A 23,706-nucleotide genomic window follows, 5' to 3' on the forward strand; every position below is an offset into this window, starting at 1 on the left:
TAGCATACCCATGTATATGTGTAAATTAATTCAGTACACAATAATTCATCTGTGTGTGGATAGCATACCTATGTATATGTGTACATTCAGTACATAATGATTCATCTTTGTATCAGGATAGTGTACCCAAGTATATGTACTGGACAGGAAAATGTTAAAATGTGAAATAATTTCAGATACACTTATGGTAAGCCAGTGCAGGGTCATCTGAAGGCCAAGATCTGCCTGAAGAATCAGGAAAAGAACTGGTACTGCAGGAAAGATGACAGACCTTGTGTGGAGGTCGATTTTAAGGTAGAGTGGCCATTTTGAAAATCTAGAATGGTTCCTTGTGCATGATGATCATACAATATTGCCTTAAATAACATTTCTGACATTTCTGTTCATGATGCATCTACATATGGTGGGAAATTTCCGCTATTGGTTTAATGGTCACTATTTTCCAAAAAATTACCCTATTTTTGTCAGGATATTTCTGTACTCAAAAGTTAGCCCCTCTCCAACATTACCCCCACGCTTTTAAAAACTATAGCAGAATAGGGGTGTCTCCCAAACAATATCCTCCCTGCAATCACCTCCACACTTCACATTTTTTTTCGCAGACAAAGGAGTGTCTCCCAAAATATACCCCCTCGCGACTAACGTGCACATACTTTGAAATAAACCCATTCCCACTTATGATACAGGTGTGATAAAAAATGTCTGCATGCATTGATTTTGTTTTGGTAAATTATTTATAGTCTTAGCAGCATAACATTAATAATCCAGTCGTAAAATCATTTAAAAGCTAATTTTAGATATTACTTCTTATGTGACTGAAATAAAATTATCATTCATTTCCAATTAAAAAAGGCATTTTTACATTTTAATGTTATCAATATATATATATTCAGCGGTAGAACTTGGCAAATTCTAGCAACTACATAATCTAATTTCTAATTTTTTTAAAATAGTAAATAATTTCTTTTAAATCTGGAATGTCAGAATTGATAACCTAAATCTCTAATGACTTTGAGGACACTGTGCCCTCATGGCTAAAATGCATTCTATTGAGTCAAAATCTTCATAGCAGAAGAAATGAACCAATCCCAGATTGTGTAGTCTGGTACTGAAAATGTCTACCCAACAAAATAACAAAAATAATTACATTCTAATGCTTGTAATTGAAAATAATATAGTAGCATTTATTTGTGTGGGTCTCAATTTGTGTGGTTTTTAAAAAGAAAGGACATTTTTGTTAATACTTAAATGTGCAATTTTTCAAGTAAAAGTCTGCATATTTATATGGCTGTAATATTGTAGATTAACCTCTAATAATACCCAGATAAAGAATACAAAAGAACAAAACTATGCTGACAATAAAAGACAGCCACTTTATTGCTTAAAACATTATTACCACCTGTGTCAGCAAAAATCAATCACCGGTCAAAATCAATCACTCACATCAAAGGAAGCTGATGCAACTAATTGGTTATTAAATACAGGTGAATGATCTCTTCCTTAAAACACTGTCCATCAAGTTGCACCATCAATTACTTTCTGTTGACCACTGCATTAAAACAGTGGTTTCAAAATGGTAAAATTCAACAGAGATCATCATAATATCATCATTCCACATGTCAACAAAACACGTAACAAGCTGCCTTTTACTTAATGCAGTTAGCAACCAGTGTCAACATTCAAGCTAACTGCATTGAAAAGCTATGAAATCACAAACAAACTTCAACCACTAGACTTTACTTAAAATTTTACCAATCAATCCAATTTATGCTCAGTGGGCAATTACAGCTCATGACAGATTTGACCTATCTATATCTATACTGTATAGATATGTGTACTGGATACATTATAGATGTGTACTAGATACTGTATAGATATGTGTACCAGATACCATATAGATATTTGTACTAGTTACTGTATAGATATGTGTACCAGATACTGTATAGATATGTGTACTAGATACTGTATAGATATGTGTACCAGATACTGTATAGATATGTGCACCAGATGCATTATATATATGTGCACCAGATACTGTCTAGATATGTATACCAGATATGATATAGATATGTCTACCTGATACCATGTAGATATGTGCACCAGATACTGTATAGATATGTGTACTGGATACATTATAGATATGTGTACTAGATACTGTATAGATATGTGTACCAGATACCATATAGATATGTGTACTAGATACTGTATAGATATGTGTACCAGATACTGTATAGATATGTGCACCAGATGCATTATATATATGTGCACCAGATACTGTATAGATATGTATACCAGATATGATATAGATATGTCTACCTGATACCATGTAGATATGTGCACCAGATACTGTATAGATATGTGTACCAGATACTGTATGGATATGTGCACCAGATATGATATAGATATGTGTACCAGGTACTGTATAGATATGTGTACCAGATGCCATATAGATATGTGTACCATATACCATATAGATATGTGTACCAGATACTGTATAGATATGTGTACCATATACTGTATAGATATGTGCACCAGATATGATATAGATATGTGTACCAGGTACTGTATAGATATGTGCACCAGATACCACATAAATATGTGTACCAGATACTGTATAGATATGTGCACCAGATATGATATATATATGTGTACCAGATACTGTATTGATATGTGTACCAGATACCATATAGATATGTGTACCGGATACTGTATATATGTGTACCAGATACTGTATAGATATGTGTACTGGATACTGTATAGATATGTGTACCAGATACTGTATATATATATGTGATACCTTCTAGATATGTGTACCAGATACTGTATAGATATGTATACCAGATACTGTTTATATATGGATACCTTATAGATATGTGTACCAGATACCTTATAGATATGTATATTGGATACTTTATAGATATGTGTACCAGATACTGTATATATATGTGTCCTAGATACTGTGTAGATATGTATACTGGATACCATATGATATGTGTGCATTGAAGCAATATAAAATGCTTTAACATTCTTTTTTTAGGGTTGAAATACAAGAAACATGTGCAGAAGCTATTATTTTATTACCAGATTACAGAAATGGAGTTTATTTATCAAATAGCTTTGTTGGTCTCTAGGAATGAACTTCAGTATGAAAGGGGTGGTGGGTTTCTTTATCATAAATGGCAAATTGTTCATTGGGTCATTAAATTTATAGTTTGGGGCAGCAACAAAATCCATGAAAATTGGTACCCCATGACAATAGGTACCCCATGACATAAGGTACACCATTAACTATAAAATAGGCCTAAGCTGAGTATTTTTTAACTTAGCTTTTTAATTTAAAAAAATATATTCAAGTAGAATAAATTCCTTGATCTTCAGCCACTACATGAATGGGTATGGATTTTTGGTACTATCTTATGTGCTCAAGTCAAGCCCATCTGCTAGGAACATAGATCCTGATTTATAGTTGCATAATACATCAGCAGGTCAGGGTCTGTATTATTTATTGTACTGATTATTTTTATCACGCTGCACAAACCTAGATATGCTGGCACATTATGCAACGGGTGCATTCTGGGTCTGTGCAGTTTGCAGTTTGATTTGTCTTATAAATAAGTATATATGGTAAGCGAGTACTACTTTCTTGATCATGGCTTGAGAATTTGAAGGGATTTTTCTTTAAATAAAAGTGATACCTTCTCTGAAGTGCATAATATGACAAGGATATTTTGCCTAAGAAGTAAATTTTGTTTATAGGAACAACTTTTGTTTTGTTATCATTGTGTACAACCTAATGACGGATGAAGTGCTGTATATGCAATATTTTTAATGATTTGACTCTAATGTGACAAGGTTATATCTGAGAATAAGCCCATCCTTCAGTTTTTTAACCTCATATCAGACTGGTCCCAGTGTCTTATCATCTGACAAATATGGTGATCTCTCATAATGGAACAAAGTAATTAGAAAGTTTTGAAAGCTTAAAACTTAAATATGACAATTCTTTAACTATTTGATTTTGTTTTTTTAAATTAACAAGACAGAAATTTCATCATGCATGGTAAATGGCTTCATTAGTGGCATCCTGTAAGCCCATTTTCTACAGCTGTGTGTTCCTCTGAAAAGATTATTGAAAGGCATTACAATTAAAGCTAAAATTATCTCATGGAGAAAGAAATGTTAAAATGGAAAAAGTATTTATGTCATTGTGGTACATACAAATTTCATCCACGTACATTCAGTGTTAGAACTTATCATCATTCTCTCACTTTTCAGATTAAGGGTTGTCATGAATTTACAGTGGCCACAAAACACCTTATGATAAAGGAAAGGATGTATACAGTATTGTGTAAACCTAGGCTGGTTCTTGCAGCCAATGTTACGGAAGATGTTACGGGCAAGCAAGCATGTTTCATAAATAGTTTATATTAGTTTCTTTTACATATCCATATAATAATTCGTGATTTTATTTTATAACTTAATGTCAAGCTATTGGAAATTAGTTTAAAACATTGTTAATTTGCAGAAGTCCTCATGGAAAGTACATGAAATCAAACAAGATATATAGGATTGAGCAACAGGCATAAACATATTTCTTTATTTCATTCTCTCTCCTTATTAACCATAATATTTACTGATGCAAGTAATGAAGGAATATAATTGCAAACAATATGCAGATGAGACATTGAAAGAAAATTGTACTGACAATATTGTAATAATGCAAAATAATTTACTTAAAATTGTTTGTAGCAAAAACGTGTTACTGTATAGATGTCTGAAATCATTACCTGTATTTACCTGTATGTAGCAGCTACAGTACCTTTAGACAAAGGTCACTTTAAACAAGTTCTGTTTTATAATATCAGTATCTATTTAAATTAGTTTGAATAAACTGTGTGTTTTTTGTGCATGCATGTGAATGTTTTCTAGAGATTTATTAAAGTACCACACACGGTGAGATTCTTAGCTTCTTTCATTGAAGGTATGACAGTATCAGTAGAAGAAAAGGGGCCATCTTTGTCTGAGGAGAGAGTCAAACTCAGGTTCTTGTCTAAGGAATACTTCAAGCCATACCTACCTTACTATGGACAGGTACTAATTAGTCTATGACCATAATGTTTGTATTTGTCAATTTACTTTTTGACTAGCATTATGAGTTTTCAAGTATACAGATCAACTTTGATGTCAATTCTAACCAGGTTTTCATATTAAGTTGTAAAGAATTGGTCAGAGCTAGTTTTTGTGAAGTTCAACTTTAGTCAAAAAGCAAAAAAAGGTCATTCATGTTTTAATTGTTGCCTTGATGCTGTCATTTTAACTTGTATTAAGGAAAGTGTTTCATGTTAGTATGAGCTAAACACACAGGCCATGGCATAAAGTGTGCTAAACACACAGGCCATGGCATAAAGTGTGCTAAATGCACAGGCCATGGCATAAAGTTTGCTAAACACACAACTCATGGCATAAAGTGTGCTCCTGATCTTTTAGATTATATGAACTTTTTTTGTCTCTGTTAATGTCAGCACATTAGATCCTACAAGCACCCAAAACCAGGTATATAACACCATACTACCATATATACTTGCTTATGAGTCAAGTCCAAGTGCAAATCTGCCATTGAATAATTTGCTGGCAGATCAGGGTCTTCCCAGTTTGTTATAAGTAAGCAGAATGAAACAACACAGACCCTGATTTGCTGGTGTGTTATGTGATGGCAGATAAAGGTCTTTGTTGTTTGTAGTTGGACTTGACTTGTATATATGGTATTCATTATCTGGTTTAATAGTTTTGTTGCCTAAAGATGCCACAACTTGTAAAAATTGTACATCATATACAGTGTGACCCTGTTATAACATGGTAGTTGGGGTCCATAGAACCTGACCAACCATGTTATAAACCAAACCGAGTTATAACCAACCAAGTCAGTTAGCTGAAGAAAATGATGCATTTACCTAAAATATGGTGAGCTTAAGGGGGAAAAAAAAGCAGGTACAAAAATATGCACCTTGGATTAAATGAAGACAAACTAGCCTGAAAAACACTTGTATATTGACAACTTACATTTGGGGGCCCCGAGTGGCCGAGTGGTCTAAAGTGCTCACCGTACCAGATCACTGCCGTCTCACCTCTGTCTGCGTGGGTTTGAGTCCAAGGATTGGTTAGCATGGGTATGTGGGAAAGCCTGCCAGTAACTTCTCATGGATCAGTGGTTCTTCCCTGGGTTTTCCAGGGCTCTTCCTCCATCTGTTATACTGGCCGCCATGTATAGCCTATCTTGTGCTGAAAAATGCGTTAAACCCTAGAACAACAACAATAACTTAGATTTGTGAAGTACAATCCATAATCATTTAAGTACTGTACTTGTATATAATAAATCCATGCATTTGAGTAGAGATCACTTGTTTTAAAATTCATGCATGACTCACATAAAAAACATGGTAGTCCTCGTTTTGATCTATATCTAATTGGCACTTAACAATTCATTACATGAAGCTCAAGGCTGTAGTTGTTTACATGCTACATGTACATACACTTAAATTGGCCTAGATTCTGTTTACATGCTTCATATACATACACTTAACCTGGCCTAGATTCTGTTTACATGCTTCATGTATATACACTTAAATTGGCCTAGATTTTGGTCAACTGGATCATCTTGCCGCAGCTGCCCAGGGGATGAGACTATTGATTGGGAAATGAACACTTGAACAAATTAAAAAGTTTAATAGACATCTTTTGCAAGATACCCCATCTTCAATTAACATAAACAGCCATATATTTATGGTTTCAAAAGATTGGACATTTCATTTGCATTTTATGCTACTTTTGTTAGTAAACGTTAGCATAATTTTTTCCTGCAAAAATGAAACTTTCAGGGCACAATAAACATGTTCCAGTCACCTTGGAAAATGCAATAATCTATAAGATTCCATTGTTTTTTTTAAAGTTTTGTATTGACTTCCTGTGATGAAAGGTTATTTGCTTTTATTGAAGTTTGTAGTCAGCTTTATTTGAGAATAGTGCATGATTTATATTTTGTGTGTGTGTGTGTGTGTGTGTGATTTGGATTTTTAACATAGCTTTAACAATTTTTCAGTCATATTGCTACGATGTCTGCAGTGTGACAGTTTATAGTGATGTCTAGTGCTGGGTTCATCAATGCTGCAGACATGTAGCATGATGTCCCACCCAGTCACATTATCCTGACACCAGGCTGACCAGTTCTAACACTAACCATTTAATGCTGAGCGCCAAGCGAGGCAGCTGTTAGTACCATTTTTGTCAGTCTTTGATATGACTCAGCTAGGGATCGAACCCACAACCTCCTGCATCCGAGGCGGATGCTCTAACCACTAGGCCACTGGAGCGGTACCAGTGATTTATTGAAGTTACTGCTAAAGGACAGCTTTGGAGGACCAAACAGATGTCTGTTTCTTAATACAGCAGTAATGTCAAATAAATGTAAACCATTGATTGAGACCGACTTTTTTTTAATTTGCTTAGTATTCATACAGAACGATCAGTGATTCAAAGGTGATCAGTTTTCTTTGAAGTTTCAGCAAAACTTTTTTCTGGGTATATTTTAAAAACAAAAGGAATTAGCCACTGTTTGGTTGATTGTAGCAGTTAATATTTTTCCTGCTTTCAAAAGCTGGTAAATTGTAGCTAGTCCAGGTAGCATAGATAGACCAACAAGTAGATCTCCATTTCTTTTTCTTTTTGTTTGTTGTTTTGGTATTATTTTTTTCTTTGACATTTTCTGATGGTGGAGTAATCCTGCCTTCCATGCATGTATACAAAATTTAAAGAAAAAATCCAACGGACAATGAATACACAGGTGTTCTGTTCTGACATGGAAATTTTTACTACAGAAAATATGAGTGTTCTGAAGGATTTAATTCTGTGAGCAAAAAGAAGAGAAAGTTTACTTACCATCCAAATACAAAGGTCAGTCAAAATAAATTTATTAATTACTAGTGAGTGGCCAATAATCTGACACTATTTCATCAGAAAGATCCATTATGAGATAAGTATACATGACTTAAGAAAACAGCATAATAATACTCTGCTGCAGTAAATTATGATTTTGTCATATTGTAAACTATTTGACTCTTTCTGAAAACAAAGCAAGTCCAATTTGGCAATGCATCATAGCAGGTTTGTTGCTGTTGTAAAGGAAGTAAGGCTAAATAACTTAAGAGAGATTTTAGTGGCATTTGGTCCAATTTCTTTATCAAGGATTAATTTCCATATTTAAAATGTACAGCAGTTTCTATTTATTTGTTTTACCTCACAAAGTACTCATTTTTTGTGACAGGTACAACTTTTGTAGGCACACATACTCAAGTATCACATGACATGATGGGAAATCTTATATTTTCACATGTGGGATAAGGATATATATTCCATACGTGAAAATAGAGGCATTAGAAAAAAAAAAAAAAATTATTTTGCCAATAAGTCTTTATATTTCACACTTAAATATAAAATAAAACATAATTTTAAGTCTTCTTTAAGTAGCTTGGGACAAAGATTGATGCTTGTCAATGACACTCAAAGATGCCTTAATAAAACCCCAAACTATGAAGTTGATGAGTATTGTCTTTTAATTGTACTTACCTTATGGTAGACTATGAACATATTCACATCTTTCCATGGGGCTCCGAGTGGCCGAGTGGTCTAAAGCGCTCTCCATTATGGATCACTGCAATCTCACCTCTGTCTGCATGGGTTCGAGTCTCAGATTCGGCTAATGTGAGTATGTAAGAAAGCTTGTTAGTAGCTTCTCGTGAGTAGGTGGTTCTTTCCAGGGTTTTCCCTATTCTTCCTCCACCATTAATACTGGCTGCCATGCATAGCCTTTCGTGTGCTGAAAAATGGCGTTAAACCCTACAACAACAACAACAACATCTTTCCATGCCAGTTGTATATTTTCTTCATTGTGTAATTATGTACTTGGGCCAATGGCCTTATAGGAAGAAAAAAATATAAAGTTCTTCTAATTGTACTGAGCTAGTAAACAGGTCATACTATTGCTAGTATTTAGTGATATCAAACCAGGCTAGAGAACTGATGATGGGTGATGCTAGTATTTAGTGATATCAAACCAGGGTGTCTCATTTAGCAATCTACAACTTAACCAGTCATCATTTATATAAAAAAAGCATAAAGACATGGGTTTTTTTTCTTCATTTCTTCATTTTTTCTCTTTTCTTCTTCATTTTCTTATTATCTGAGTACTTACAAAATCTAAACTGATAAAAAGATTTTAGGCTAACAAATTTGTATTTGTGATATGCCAATATGTCAGTAAAAAATCTCAGCATCGGACTACAAATGACTTGAATTGGAAACCCAGCTCTCCTGCATGTGTACTTTGGACGTATCCTTACTCTTTGGACTTATTGAATGTATCCTTACTCTTTGGACTTATCGAATGTATCCTTACTCTTTGGACTTATCGAATGTATCCTTACTCTTTGATGAACCTGTGTTTCAGGTACAAGTTTCTCACATGGATGACAACCCCATTCCAGGGGAGAAGGTAGAGATAAAGGTTCAGAAGCTTGGATTGAGACAAATCCTGACCGCTGATGACCAGGGAGTAGCCTATTTCACCATTACCAATCTCACCATTGATACTCCATACTTCATAATCTCAGTAAGATGGTTTATTCATAGGATTTTTGTGTTGATCATAATTGGTGCCTTACCCATTTTATCTGATCTCATCTTGTCTAAGGTGTCATTTTTCCTGTTCACATTTGAGCCATAATATTAACTCATAATTTTAGTCAAGTATAAAGTCTTTACTCTATCTTCAGCTTTCTGCATATTGAGATATAGATAGAGAGAGAGAAAGAGAGAGAGAGAGATATGCAAATTTTGTTCATTCAGTAATTGTTTTTAATTTTAAAGCTGTTTATTTGTAGATTGAGAGGAAAGTGAATATTTGTGCTTTAATATGTGATTTTATTTTTAAAGGTGCTGATATTTAATACATGTACAAATTATGAATGGAAAAGAAAAATGAGACCAGTAAATATAAGCAATAAATAAGATCATATTTAATTTCATGCTGTATTAAAATCAGATGATGCATTTATCCTTTAAGAGTAAATAGTAAATTAGACAGTTTAGTAGGAGACAAAAATTTCACACACTGGACAAGTTGGGAATAGATGAATTAGCAAAGTAGACCAAAATTTCACACACTGGACAAGTTGGGAGTAGATGAATTGGCAAAGTAGACAAAAATTTTACACACTGGACAAGTTGGGAGTAGATGAATTGGCAAAGTAGACAAAAATTTCACACATTGGACAATTTGGGAGTAGATGAATTGGCAAAATAGACAAAAAGTTCACACACTGGACAAGTTGGGAGTAAATGAATTGGCAAAATAGACAAAAGTTTCACACACTGGACAAGTTGGGAGTAGATGAATTGGCAAAGTAGACAAAAATTTCACATGCTGGATAAGTTGGGAGTAGATGAATTTGCGAAGTAGACAAAAATTTCACACACTGGACAAGTTGGGAGTAGATGAATTTGCAAAATAGACAAATATTTCACACACTGGACAAGTTGGGAGTAGATGAATTGGCAAAATAGACAAAAATTTCACACACTGGACAAGTTGGGAGTAAATGAATTGGCAAAGTAGACAAAAATTTCACACACTGGACAAGTTGGGAGTAGATGAATTGGCAAAGTAGACCAAAATTTCACATACTGGACAAGTTGGGAGTAGATGAATTGGCAAAGTAGACAAAAATTTCACACACTGGACAAGTTGGGAGTAAATGAATTGGCAAAGTAGACAAAAATTTCACACACTGGACAAGTTGGGAGTAGATGAATTAGCAAAGTAGACCAAAATTTCACACAGTGGACAAGTTGGGAGTAGATGAATTGGCAAAGTAGACAAAAATTTCACACACTGGACAAGATGGGAGTAGATGAATTGGCAAAGGAGACAAAAATTTCACACACTGGACAAGTTGGGAATAGATGAATTAGCAAAGTAGACCAAAATTTCACACACTGGACAAGTTGGGAGTAGATGAATTGGCAAAGTAGACAAAAATTTCACACACTGGACAAGTTGGGAGTAAATGAATTGGCAAAGTAGACAAAAATTTCGCACACTGGACAAGTTGGGAGTAGATGAATTGGCAAAGTAGACCAAAATTTCACACAGTGGACAAGTTGGGAGTAGATGAATTGGCAAAGGAGACAAAAATTTCACACACTGGACAAGTTGGGAGTAGATGAATTGGCAAAGGAGACAAAAATTTCACACACTGGACAAGTTGGGAGTAGATGAATTGGCAAAGGAGACAAAAATTTCACACACTGGACAAGTTGGGAGTAGATGAATTGGCAAAGTAGACAAAAAATTTCACACAGTGGACAAGTTGGGAGTAGATGAATTAGCAAAGTAGACAAAAGTTTCACACACTGGACAAGCTGGAAGTAGATGAATTGGCAAAATAGACAAAAAATTTCACACAGTGGACAAGTTGGGAGTAGATGAATTGGCAAAATAGACAACAATTTCACACACTGGACAAGTTGGGAGTAGATGAATTGGCAAAGTAGACAAAAGTTTCACACACTGGACAAGTTGGGAGATGAATTAGCAAATTAGGAAAGTTTAGACTTGCTGAGTTCAGAATAGACAGCTTGGGAATTAACAGTTTGGGAGTAGATGAAATGGGATCATTCCCTTATAACCTGTATTCTGTATGTTTTATGCCCACTAATGTTTGGTATACCATCAATCAATAAAAGTCATAATTACCATATGTACCAACTTACAAGTGTAATACAACTGTAAACAACATACCCTGATCTATCATCCCATAATGCACCAGCAGATCAGGGTCTATATTGTTTGTCCTACTGATTACTCTTATAATTATCTGTCAGCATATTGGTGATGGCAGATCTATTTTATCTGTGCAATCTGCAGTTGGACATGGATTCTGAATCAGTATATATGGTATATACTGTGAATTGATGTATATTTATGGTACCACTTTTAGAGGTTTTGGAAAAAGTGGCATTTTCATGGGTACCTAAATTCATGGAATAGTATATGAGTCATTGTTTCCATAGAATGGTATATGAGTCTTATTGTTTCCATAGAATGGTATACAAGTCGTATTATTTCTATAGAATGGTTATACAAGTCTTATTGTTTCCATAGAATGGTATATGAGTCTTATTATTTCCATAGAATGGTATGAGTCTTATTGTTTCCATAGAATGGTATATGAGTCTTATTGTTTCCATAGAATGGTATACAAGCCATATTATTTCTAAAGAATGGTTATACAAGTCTTATTATTTCCATAGAATGGTATATGAGTCTTATTATTTCCATAGAATGGTATATGAGTCTTATTATTTCCATAGAATGGTATATGAGTCTTATTATTTCCATAGAATGGTATTTGAGTCTTATTATTTCCATAGAATGGTATATGAGTCTTATTGTTTCCATAGAATGGTATATGAGTCTTATTGTTTCCGTATAATGGTATACAAGTCTTATTGTTTCTATAGATTGGTATACAAGTCTTATTATTTCCATAGATTGGTATATGAGTCTTATTCTTTCCATGGAAGGATACTTCTATGTTGAGTCTTTACATTCTTGGTCTGTACTATGAAAATTAGTACCATATATACTCAATTATAAGTCAGATCCATCTGCAAGATGCAAAGACCCAGATCTGCTGTCACATGATGCAACAGCAGATCTGGGTGTCTGTAGTATTGTTTAGGACTAATCAGTAGAACAAACAACAAAGACTCTGATCTGCCACAGCATTATGTACTGACACATCAGGGTCTATCTTGCTTGCAGTTGTACTTGACTTGGAAGTGATCATGCACAGTACATACTAAAAATAGTCAATTGACAGTATATTGTCTTTTAATATTTTTTTGTTGAGAAGTTTTTACCTATAATTATTTTGAATAAATAAATAAAAGAGTTAATAAAAATGCAGTAAAACTTCATGACAATATTGGTGTTCATATCCATCACAATGTCTGCAACACTTAAGATTTCATGACTTGAATATAAAATGTATGTTGGAAATTCAAGGTCATACAATGTAAGAACTCAAGGTGTATAACTTAGCTGTGGGAAGTTCTTTATAAACAAAGCAAACAAAACATAATTGATTTTTGCCAAATTGAAATAAAAATTATATTGTGGTGTAAAATACTTATAACTACAGAGTTTTTATTCATATATTCTGATAGTGGTGATAAGTAATGAGTGTTTTAACCAGTATTTGAGGCTTCTTTTTTTCTTTCATCATCTCAAGCATATCTCTGCAGTATTCTCTCAATAGTTTGTGCATAGAACATTCTGGTAATTTGATATTGCCATGACTTATCAGAAAATGTACATTTAAGAAACCTAACAGAATGGCCACAGAATACTGTACTTAAAGACATGCAAGTGATTATTTTAAAGATTTGAAATACAAGTGATTTTTTAAAAGACATGAAAATACAAGTAATTTTTTAAAAGACAAGAAAATACTTTTGTCTCTTAGGATGCTTACATACTTCTACTCAGAAATTTTGACAGAAACATGGAACAAGTCTGAAAGCTATACAGAATTTTTTAAATGTCATTTGGAATATATCATGTAAAAACTAAAATTTAAGAACCTTGTGAAACAAAGTTTACATCAAGTTTTTGTTTAATTTTTCTTTTCTTTTATCAGTGTTTACCAGGGTTCCTGGTATTTAGAATAAACTCTTATAACACGACATTTTGCAGGCTGACACCCTGGATAAAGGGGAATATGATCGGGACTTCTACACAATCCTTCCAGCTCATACAGGACTAACAGTCAAGCAGTGGTATTCACCTAACTCATGCTACCTGGAAGTGGAGACGGCGAACCTGTCTCCTTCAAAATGTAGTGGGGAAGTGGAGCTCAACGTCATGTATACTTCACAACTCTCAGAGGAGATGATGCCACATAAACTATACTACGTGGTAAGTCTTTTAACATATATTATTCAGGTGCATAGATAGAGTTTGATGTACTTGATCTTTTTTGTTAGACCAATGCTTTTTTATAGGAAATACTGTAATCGTGTACTTGAAAAAAATTGAATATGTGTTGTTTTTTTCATTGCACACCTGAAAGTGGAGTGTATAATGTTATAACATCTGTCATTGTTTTCACACAACAACTTGTGTTTAAATACTATTAACGTTATCAAACTTTGTGGAAGGCTTGCACTTGGGGTAAAAAAAAGTCAGTTGATTTTGGGGTCAAAGTTAGGGTCAGTCACTAAATGGAGAAAAATGTTTTCTGTATAATCACATTATTTCTACATCACAGACTTGAACCAGACTTTGTGGATAGGATAAGGAAGAAGCCTATCGATTTGGGGATCAATAGGTAAAATGTCAAGGTCACTGCAACTGAAAAAGAAAAAGGTTTCTGCACAATAAATTCAGTTCTGCACTTCAAAGCCAGGAAGAAGCCTGTTGGTGTTGGGGTCTAAAAATCAAAATATCAAAGTTCCCGTGTTTGAAAAGGAACAAAAGAAATTGTTTCTGCACTAAAAACTTCAGTTTTCAACCATTTGTTTTTACCAAAGTTTGTGAATGGCTTACTAATGGGTAAGAAAGAAGCTGATTAATTTTTGGGTCAAAATGTCAAAGGTCAAGGTCATTGAGAGAAGTAAAGTATTAACTTTGGTTCTAGACTATATAATGTGTGCAAAGTTTGTGAAGGGCTCACACTTGAGGTAAAAAAGAGACCTTTTGATTTTGGGGTCAGGGGTTAAAGTTATTGTGACTCAAAGAAAAATGGACTTTGCATAATAACTTTTGTTCTAGAGTAAGTTCCAGAACCAATTTTTTGGATGGTTTTGCACATGCCCTAATAAAGAAACCTGTAGATTTCAGAGTCTATAGGTCAGTAGTTAAAATCAGGATAAGTGTAGCAAGAAAATAAAGTAAGTTTAATTCATGGCTGAATACTATTGACATCCACTGGTTTATATCTCCAGTCAACCATGACCTATTAGTGCCAACATGGACGAAAACACTGGGTGGGTGTATAATATACAATTCTTGGTACTCTTCTTAAAGGTTAAGAATTTATTCAACTTGCATCTTATGGTTCAAAACTAATGTATTTTCACTGAAACTCTCCTAAAGTCTCCAAAATCAGAAAATCCTGACCTGTAACTAAAAGAAAAATAAATCAGTATCCAAGAAATTCACAGTAGGGATACAAATGTTAAAAAAAATTGTGAATTTAAATCCCCCTTTGTTACATGTTTAGGCTCAAATAAACAGTAACACAACAAGGAGTGAAAACAGCAAGCTTTGAAAAATTTGACAATTAATTTATTTCCTTTGAAAAATACTGTAAAAATGAAGAAATAAGAACTTATGGTTTTAAGAATCAAATCAAAAAATAATCCAAGAATAATCCACAAATAAAATTTTAGAAGTCCTAATAATGAAATGTTCTAATGAATTCAAGTTCGAGTCCCGACAAAGAGTCCAAGATGGAAGGCGATGACGTAGACTATATCCTTTGTGGTGTTGGAATGTCTACAGTTCTGTGTTATTCACAAACAGTATTCTGGTGTTGGAAATCCGAAGAAATGTCTATGTTCAAGACTTCTGTTTGAGCACATATATTTCCAGAAAGAAAGAATAAATCCTTTTGAATCGAAATAATTTGAATAAACATTAAATTAACTCCAAACTGACACAACAAAAGAACACCTTGACATCAAGTGTTTTAAGCCTAGTCTGAGATTATTTCTCTAAACAATGGTTTAAAACATGAATACTGCACAAAACAGATGCCCGGATGAAGGTCATGTGGTCATGTTTACATCATGTACTCTCAACATGGCCCTGACAAAAACCAATCATTTTACTCTGAGAATAAAATAAAAAAAGTTGTTTATACTATTTACAAGTTGAGGGTCACGTAACCAAACAGACTTGATCTCAGCCTTATTATACTCACAATAAAAATAAATATAAAATACTTGTTCACATGACTGTTATTAATTTTGAATTAAGGTTGGGAACCAGGTCAGCCTTATGTGTCTACAAAAATGAACAGTCAAGGTCAAATTATTTTCTGGAAAAAGTATTGAGTTCCTAGTAAACAGAACTACATTATTTTGACATATAATGAAATTAAAAAATAAAAAGATTTTAAAACTTACAAACAATTAAATCAGATATAAATTAAATCAAATATACATAACACTGTAAGGACATGGCTCATCCCAAAACAAAAACTTATATGTACTATGAAGCAAGAAATAGTGAACAACATACAATCACAAGAAATAGTGGACAGTGTGATCATATGGACAAAAATATTTATAATATGTTTGCTTATCTTTAAAGGTAATGGGAAGGGGGAATATTCTTGGTACTCATGACATCACCAATCAGTTATCAAGCAAAGCAACTTATGTGCCTGAAATTAGAGGGACTCTTCTTGAACCACAACCCCAAGATACCACACTCAGCCCTACAGAGGCACCACAGGACAAACAGGAAACACTGTCTCCTGTTGAGGGCAGTGGGAAGGGAGTGCAAGGCCCTGCAGGTGAGCATCCTTATTTGTTTTATTAGAAGAAAACTCCTGATCACCATAATCTACTGACTGCTCCAATGGCCTAGTGGTTAGAGTGTCCGCCTTAGATGTGGGTGGTTGCAGGTTTGAACCTCAGCCAAATCATACTAAAGACTTATAAAATTGGTACTAACAGCTGCCTTGCTTGGTGCTCAGCATTAAGAGGTTAGTGTTAGGACTGGTCAGCCTGGTGTCAGGATAATGTGACAGTGTGGCAGTTTATAATGATGTCTAGCACTGGGGCATCATGCCACAGACATGTAGCATGATATCCCACAAAGTCACATTACAACTTTGACACTGTTTAAAAAAATCTCTTGTTTTGGCACTTTTATTACAATTTGACACTGTTTACAAAAATCCCATGTTTTGGCACTTTGATTACAATTTTAACACTGTTTACAAAAATACCATGTATGGCACTTTTACTTCAACATTGACACTGTTTATAAAAATCAAATGTTTTGGCGCTTTTACTACAACTTTGACACTGTTTACAAAAAATCCCATGTTTTGGTGCTTTTACTACAACTTTGAAACTGTTTACAAAAATCTCATGTTTTGGCACTAAATAGCTTAATATTATTGACATAATATATCTGCCAAGCTGCATGCATCTTTGAGTTGGCAAAGGTTAAGTATCAGAAAATGGGCATTGTGACCTACTTTTTCTTTGTGATGACTACTGGAATATCATATAATATGAATAGTTTCTGTAGAGATAACAGAAGATGCCAGGTTGGTATATGTAATAATCAGAATTTAGTCCCTAAAAAGATTATCTTTTTTTGTGAAATAGTGCACTGCTCTTTTTGCATTATTTTTACCTGTTCTCTCACAACAACATAAAATACTGCTGCAGCTTGGTATTATTATTATTATTATTATTTTTTTCTTCTCCTCATGATTTGTTTAATCAGGTTGGAACTCCATACCATCATGGGGAGGAGCTGGTTCACCTGGTTTTAGGATGGCTTCTGCTTACCAAAACCGCAAGAAAAGAGGTAACCTTGTCTTTCTTTTTGTTTTCTTTTTTTGTATTCTTCTTAAGCCCACGTACTGGGGTAATGAGTCATGCCTTCTGGCCATTTTTATGTCAGCATTTAACACAGATGATCACTCTCAGGGGCCCGGAGTGGCTGAGTACGTGGTCTAAAATGCTCACCATTTCAGATCACTGCCATCTCACCTCTGTCTCTGTGGGTTTGAGTCATGGGTTCAGCCAAAGTGAGTATGTGAGAAAGCTTGCCAATAGCTTCTCATGGGTCAGTGGTTCTTTCCAGGGTTTTCCCGGGTTCTTCCTCCACCATTTATACTGGCCGCCATTTAAAAGCTATCTTGTGCTGAAAAATGGTGTCAAACCCTACAACAACAAGATATCACTCACCAGCAGTGATGGTGATCCCATGTCAAAAAACAAAAGCATTGAGTTTCCATTCCCTGTCCATTTTTCAATGGTAATTTAGCTGTGACATGTGAAGTCCCATTCACACTGTCCATTTTTCAATGGTAATTTAGCTGTGACATGTGAAGTCCCATTCACTGTCCATTTTTCAATGGTAATTTAGCTGTGACATGTGAAGTCCCTTCCAACACTTTAGGTTCTGAAGTTACAAGCAAAACAAATACTCATATTTTCCATATTGCTTTCTCACAATCTATATTACGTGGCTTTCTCACATGGGCAATCTATATTACATGGCTTTGTCACATGGGCAATCTATATTACATGGCTTTCTTACATGCAAAAAAAACCATATCACAGTTGTATATCATTGAGAGGTAAAAGCATTTTATGGGGCCATTAGCAGTATAGTATTGTCACTGCAAAGGAAATAAAGAACAGTTTTAAAATTGAAATGTCGTTACTGAGTGTTGAATCTGTGCATTCATGTGTTCTTCCCATAATGCTCTGGTGTCCTAGTGGTTAGAGCATCTGCCTCGGAAGCAGGAGGTCATGGGTTTGAACCCTGGCCGAGTCATACCAAAGACTTACAAAAATGGTACTAACAGCTGCCTCGCTAGGTGCTCAGCATTAATTGGTTAGTGTTAGGACTGGTTGGCCTGGTGTCAGGATACTGTGACTGATTGGGACATCATGCTACATGTCTGCGGCATGATGCCCCAGTGCTAGATATCACTATAAACTGCCACACTGCAGACATTGTAGTGATATGACTGAAAAATTGTTAAAGCTACGTTAAAAATCCTAATCTCACACACACACACACACACACACGTGAGTGTTCTTCCCAGTTTTATAAGCTGTAGTTTGACCATCATAACTTCCTGTCAGCTAGATCATTCCCCTACATCTTCTTTATCTGACAACATAATTGATATTGCTTCTACACATTTATGATTCCATCACACCTTTTTAAAGGTTTTGTCACATCACAAGACTTGACTTTCTAAAGACCTTTAACAATTTTTAAAGAAAACATATAAATACTTTTCACTATTTCTAGAAGTATGTACAGTAACGTTATGAATATTAGTGGTTAAGTGAACTTGGTAGCAAGACTGAACTGCTTGTACATTTGAAAGCATATCTTGAAAAATGTATTAGTGAAATACTGAGTTCCTTACAGGGCTGAGAACCTCATCTTAAAAATTTGATGTATTATATTTCTACAGCTCCTAATGACAAGAACTGTTACAAGGGACATAACATGTACACATTTTAGCTTACCATTGTTGTCCGACAAAAATGGATGGTTGGCCCTGATCCGTAATGAATTGTCCATGGCCATGTCATGTGCTGTTTTTAGGGTTATAAAGTCATGTGTAACAGTTGTAAACTGACTTTGTTTAGGCCCCTTTAGGGTCATAATGTCATGTACAACTATTGCAATTTTAATGATTTTAGGTTCATCTTTAGGCTCATAAAGTTAGGTGGGTTAGGCCCATCTTTAGGATCATAAAGTTAGGTGGGTTAGGTTCATATTTAGGGTCATAAAAAAGCTAGTTGGGGTAGGTTATTTTGTTGAATATTAGGCTATTTGGCTGAGGTCAGATAACTGAACTCCTATATTTGGTTATTTGGCTTATGCCAGATAGGTGAGCTCTTGCATTAAGTTATATGGCTGATGTCAGATAGGTGAGCTCTTGCATTCAGTTACGTGGTTGATGACTTATAGGTGAGCTCTTGCATTAGGTTATGTGGTTGATGCCAGATAGGTGAGTTCTTGCATTGGGTTATGTGGTTGATGCCAGATAGGTGAGCTCTTGCATTAGGTCATGTGGTTGATGCCAGATAGGTGAGCTCTGGCATTAGGTTATGTGGCTGATGCCATATAGGTGAGCTCTTGCATTAGGTTATGAGGTTGATGCCAGATAGGTGAGCTTTGGCATTAGGTTATGTGGCCGATGCCATATAGGTGAGCTCTTGCATTAGATTATGAGGTTGATGCCAGATAGGTGAGCTCTTGCATTAGGTTATTTAGTTGATGTCAGACCAGTGAGTTATCTCTGGTGAACATACCCATTTTATATTTTTCAGTCTCTTCCTTGACAACAGCTTTAACAATTGATGGGAACAATTCAGTGATTCCTGGAAAGATGATACACTTGAAATGCAGTGTAAAAACAACTGGTGACAAACCTGAGCCAATAGACTGGTTTTTCCAGGATGAGTTGATTGATACCTCTCTACAAAAATGGAAGTCTCGAGTTGTAATTGACAATATGAATCCTGGTGCAACACAGCTGGAGAGCACATTATCCATTATTGGGGCAACATTAGAGGATACTGGCATATACGTGTGTAGATCAGGGATTTACATTGATGCTGTACAGGTTACAGTTGAGGAAGGTGAGATAAAAGCAATCAGTTATGAAAAAGTATACAAATGTTTTAACTTTCATTATGTTTCAGAGTAGTTTCTCTTGCCTGTTCATCTTTCTACCTGATTTTATTTAAAAGTACATATTTATAATGCATGATTAAGTGTTTAGAGTTTGTACAATTCAGATAAAAAAAGTTTGTTGTCACTGATATATTGTAGGAAATGATATTCAAAATTAAGAATGTGTATCCAGTCTGCATGTGTGCCTAACTGCTTTTTATTCATAAAGTGAATTGAAAATAAAGACTGGATGGAAACTAAATGGATACATCTACAATCAAAATGTACTCAGTGACATCTATATTCTATAAGCACATAATACCTGTACTCAATGACATTTACAGTATATAATCACATAATACCTGTTCTCAGTGACATCTACATTCTATAACCATATACCTGTACTCAGTGACATTTACATCATATAAGCACATAATACCTGTACTTAATGACATCTACATTCTGTAATCACATAATACCTGTACTTAATGACATCTACATTCTGTAATCACATAATACCTGTACTTAATGACATCTATATCCTAAAACCATATACCTGTACTCAATGACATCTATATCCTATGACCATATACCTGTACTCAATGACATCTACATTATATAAGCACATAATACCTGTACTCAATGACATCTACATTCTGTAACCACATAATACCTATACTTAATGACATCTATATTCTATAATCATGTACCTGTACTCAATGACATCTATATCCTATAACCATATACCTGTACTCAATAACATTTACATTATATAATCACATAATACCTGTACTCAGTGACATCTACATTCTATAACCATATACCTGTACTCAATAACATTTACATTATATAATCACATAATACCTGTACTCAATAACATTTACATTATATAAGCACATAATACCTGTTCTCAATGACATCTACATTCTATAACCATATACCTGTACTCAATGACATATATATCCTATAACCATATACCTGTACTCAATAACAGTTACATTATATAAGCACATAATACCTGTACTGAGTGACATCTACATTCTGTATTCACATAATACCTGTACTCAATGACATCTATATCCTATAACCATATACTTGTACTCAATGACATTTACATTATATAAGCACATAATACCTGTACTCAATGACATCTCGATTCTGTAACCACATAATACCTGTACTTAATGACATCTATATCCTATAATCATATACCTGTACTCAGTGACATCTATATCCTATAACCATATACCTGTACTCAATAACATTTACATTATATAAGCACATAATACCTGTACTCAATAACATTTATGTTATATAAGCACATAATACCTGTACTCTATGACATCTACATTCTATAACCATATACCTGTACTCAATGACATCTATATCCTATAACCATATACCTGTACTCAATAACAATTACATTATATAAGCACATAATACCTGTACTAAATGACATTTACATTACATAATCACATAATACCTGTTCTCAATGACATCTACATTCTATAACCATATACCTGTACTCAGTGACATCTATATCCTATAACCATATACCTGTACTCAATAACATTTACATTATATAAGCACATAATACCTGTACTCAATGACATTTACAGTATATAATCACATAATACCTGTACTCAATGACATCTACATTCTTTAACCATATACCTGTACTCAATGACATCTACATTCTATAACCATATACCTGTACTCAGTGACATCTACATTCTATAACCATATACCTGTACTCAGTGACATCTACATTCTATAACCATATACCTGTACTCAGTGACATCTATATCCTATAACCATATACCTGTACTCAATAACATTTACAGTATATAATCACATAATACCTGTACTCAATGACATCTACATTCTTTAACCATATACCTGTACTCAATGACATCTACATTCTATAACCATATACCTGTACTCAGTGACATCTACATTCTATAACCATATACCTGTACTCAGTGACATCTACATTCTATAACCATATACCTGTACTCAATGACATCTATATCCTATAACCATATACCTGTACTCAATGACATCTATATCCTATAACCATATACCTGTACTCAGTGACATCTATATCCTATAACCATATACCTGTACTCAATAACATTTACATTATATAAGCACATAATACCTGTACTCAATGACATTTACAGTATATAATCACATAATACCTGTACTCAATGACATCTACATTCTTTAACCATATACCTGTACTCAATGACATCTACATTCTATAACCATATACCTGTACTCAGTGACATCTATATCCTATAACCATATACCTGTACTCAATAACATTTACAGTATATAATCACATAATACCTGTACTCAATGACATCTACATTCTTTAACCATATACCTGTACTCAATGACATCTACATTCTATAACCATATACCTGTACTCAGTGACATCTACATTCTATAACCATATACCTGTACTCAGTGACATCTACATTCTATAACCATATACCTGTACTCAATGACATCTATATCCTATAACCATATACCTGTACTCAATGACATCTATATCCTATAACCATATACCTGTACTCAGTGACATCTATATCCTATAACCATATACCTGTACTCAATAACATTTACATTATATAAGCACATAATACCTGTACTCAATGACATTTACAGTATATAATCACATAATACCTGTACTCAATGACATCTACATTCTTTAACCATATACCTGTACTCAATGACATCTACATTCTATAACCATATACCTGTACTCAGTGACATCTATATCCTATAACCATATACCTGTACTCAATAACATTTACATTATATAAGCACATAATACCTGTACTCAATGTCATCTACATTCTATAAGCACATAATACCTGTACTCAATGACATTTACAGTATATAATCACATAATACCTGTACTCAATGACATCTACATTCTTTAACCATATACCTGTACTCAATGACATCTACATTCTATAACCATATACCTGTACTCAATGACATCTATATCCTATAACCATATACCTGTACTCAATGACATCTATATCCTATAACCACATACCTGTACTAAGAAGATAATGAGAAATTAGGGCTTCACAAATCTGTTACAAGTTTGAAGAATGAATTTGAGTTAATAACCACACTATAAGTTTTGATAATTACTAAGTGGAGTCTGTACAGAAAGC

The 23,706-nt window shown here is 34.2% G+C and overlaps 1 protein-coding gene across 2 annotated transcripts in view; it reads left to right on the forward strand.

The window, feature by feature from the left end:
* The window catches only part of LOC149802041 (pregnancy zone protein-like), a 173,614-nt gene that overhangs the window by 69,577 nt on the left and 80,331 nt on the right, over window positions 1–23,706 (forward strand). For both annotated transcript variants that reach the window (XM_089956448.1, XM_089956445.1), the window contains exons 8-15: window positions 177–294; window positions 4,276–4,396; window positions 4,982–5,091; window positions 9,500–9,661; window positions 13,811–14,032; window positions 16,433–16,637; window positions 17,585–17,668; window positions 20,167–20,478. In XM_089956448.1, the coding sequence (XP_089812574.1) occupies window positions 177–294; window positions 4,276–4,396; window positions 4,982–5,091; window positions 9,500–9,661; window positions 13,811–14,032; window positions 16,433–16,637; window positions 17,585–17,668; window positions 20,167–20,478 (1,334 nt within the window). The remainder of the gene's footprint in view (window positions 1–176; window positions 295–4,275; window positions 4,397–4,981; window positions 5,092–9,499; window positions 9,662–13,810; window positions 14,033–16,432; window positions 16,638–17,584; window positions 17,669–20,166; window positions 20,479–23,706) is intronic.

Source organism: Sinohyriopsis cumingii, chromosome 4 (assembly GCF_028554795.1).
Source record: "Sinohyriopsis cumingii isolate HCF-2022 chromosome 4, ASM2855479v2, whole genome shotgun sequence".
Classification (NCBI taxonomy): Eukaryota; Metazoa; Mollusca; class Bivalvia; order Unionida; family Unionidae; genus Sinohyriopsis; species Sinohyriopsis cumingii.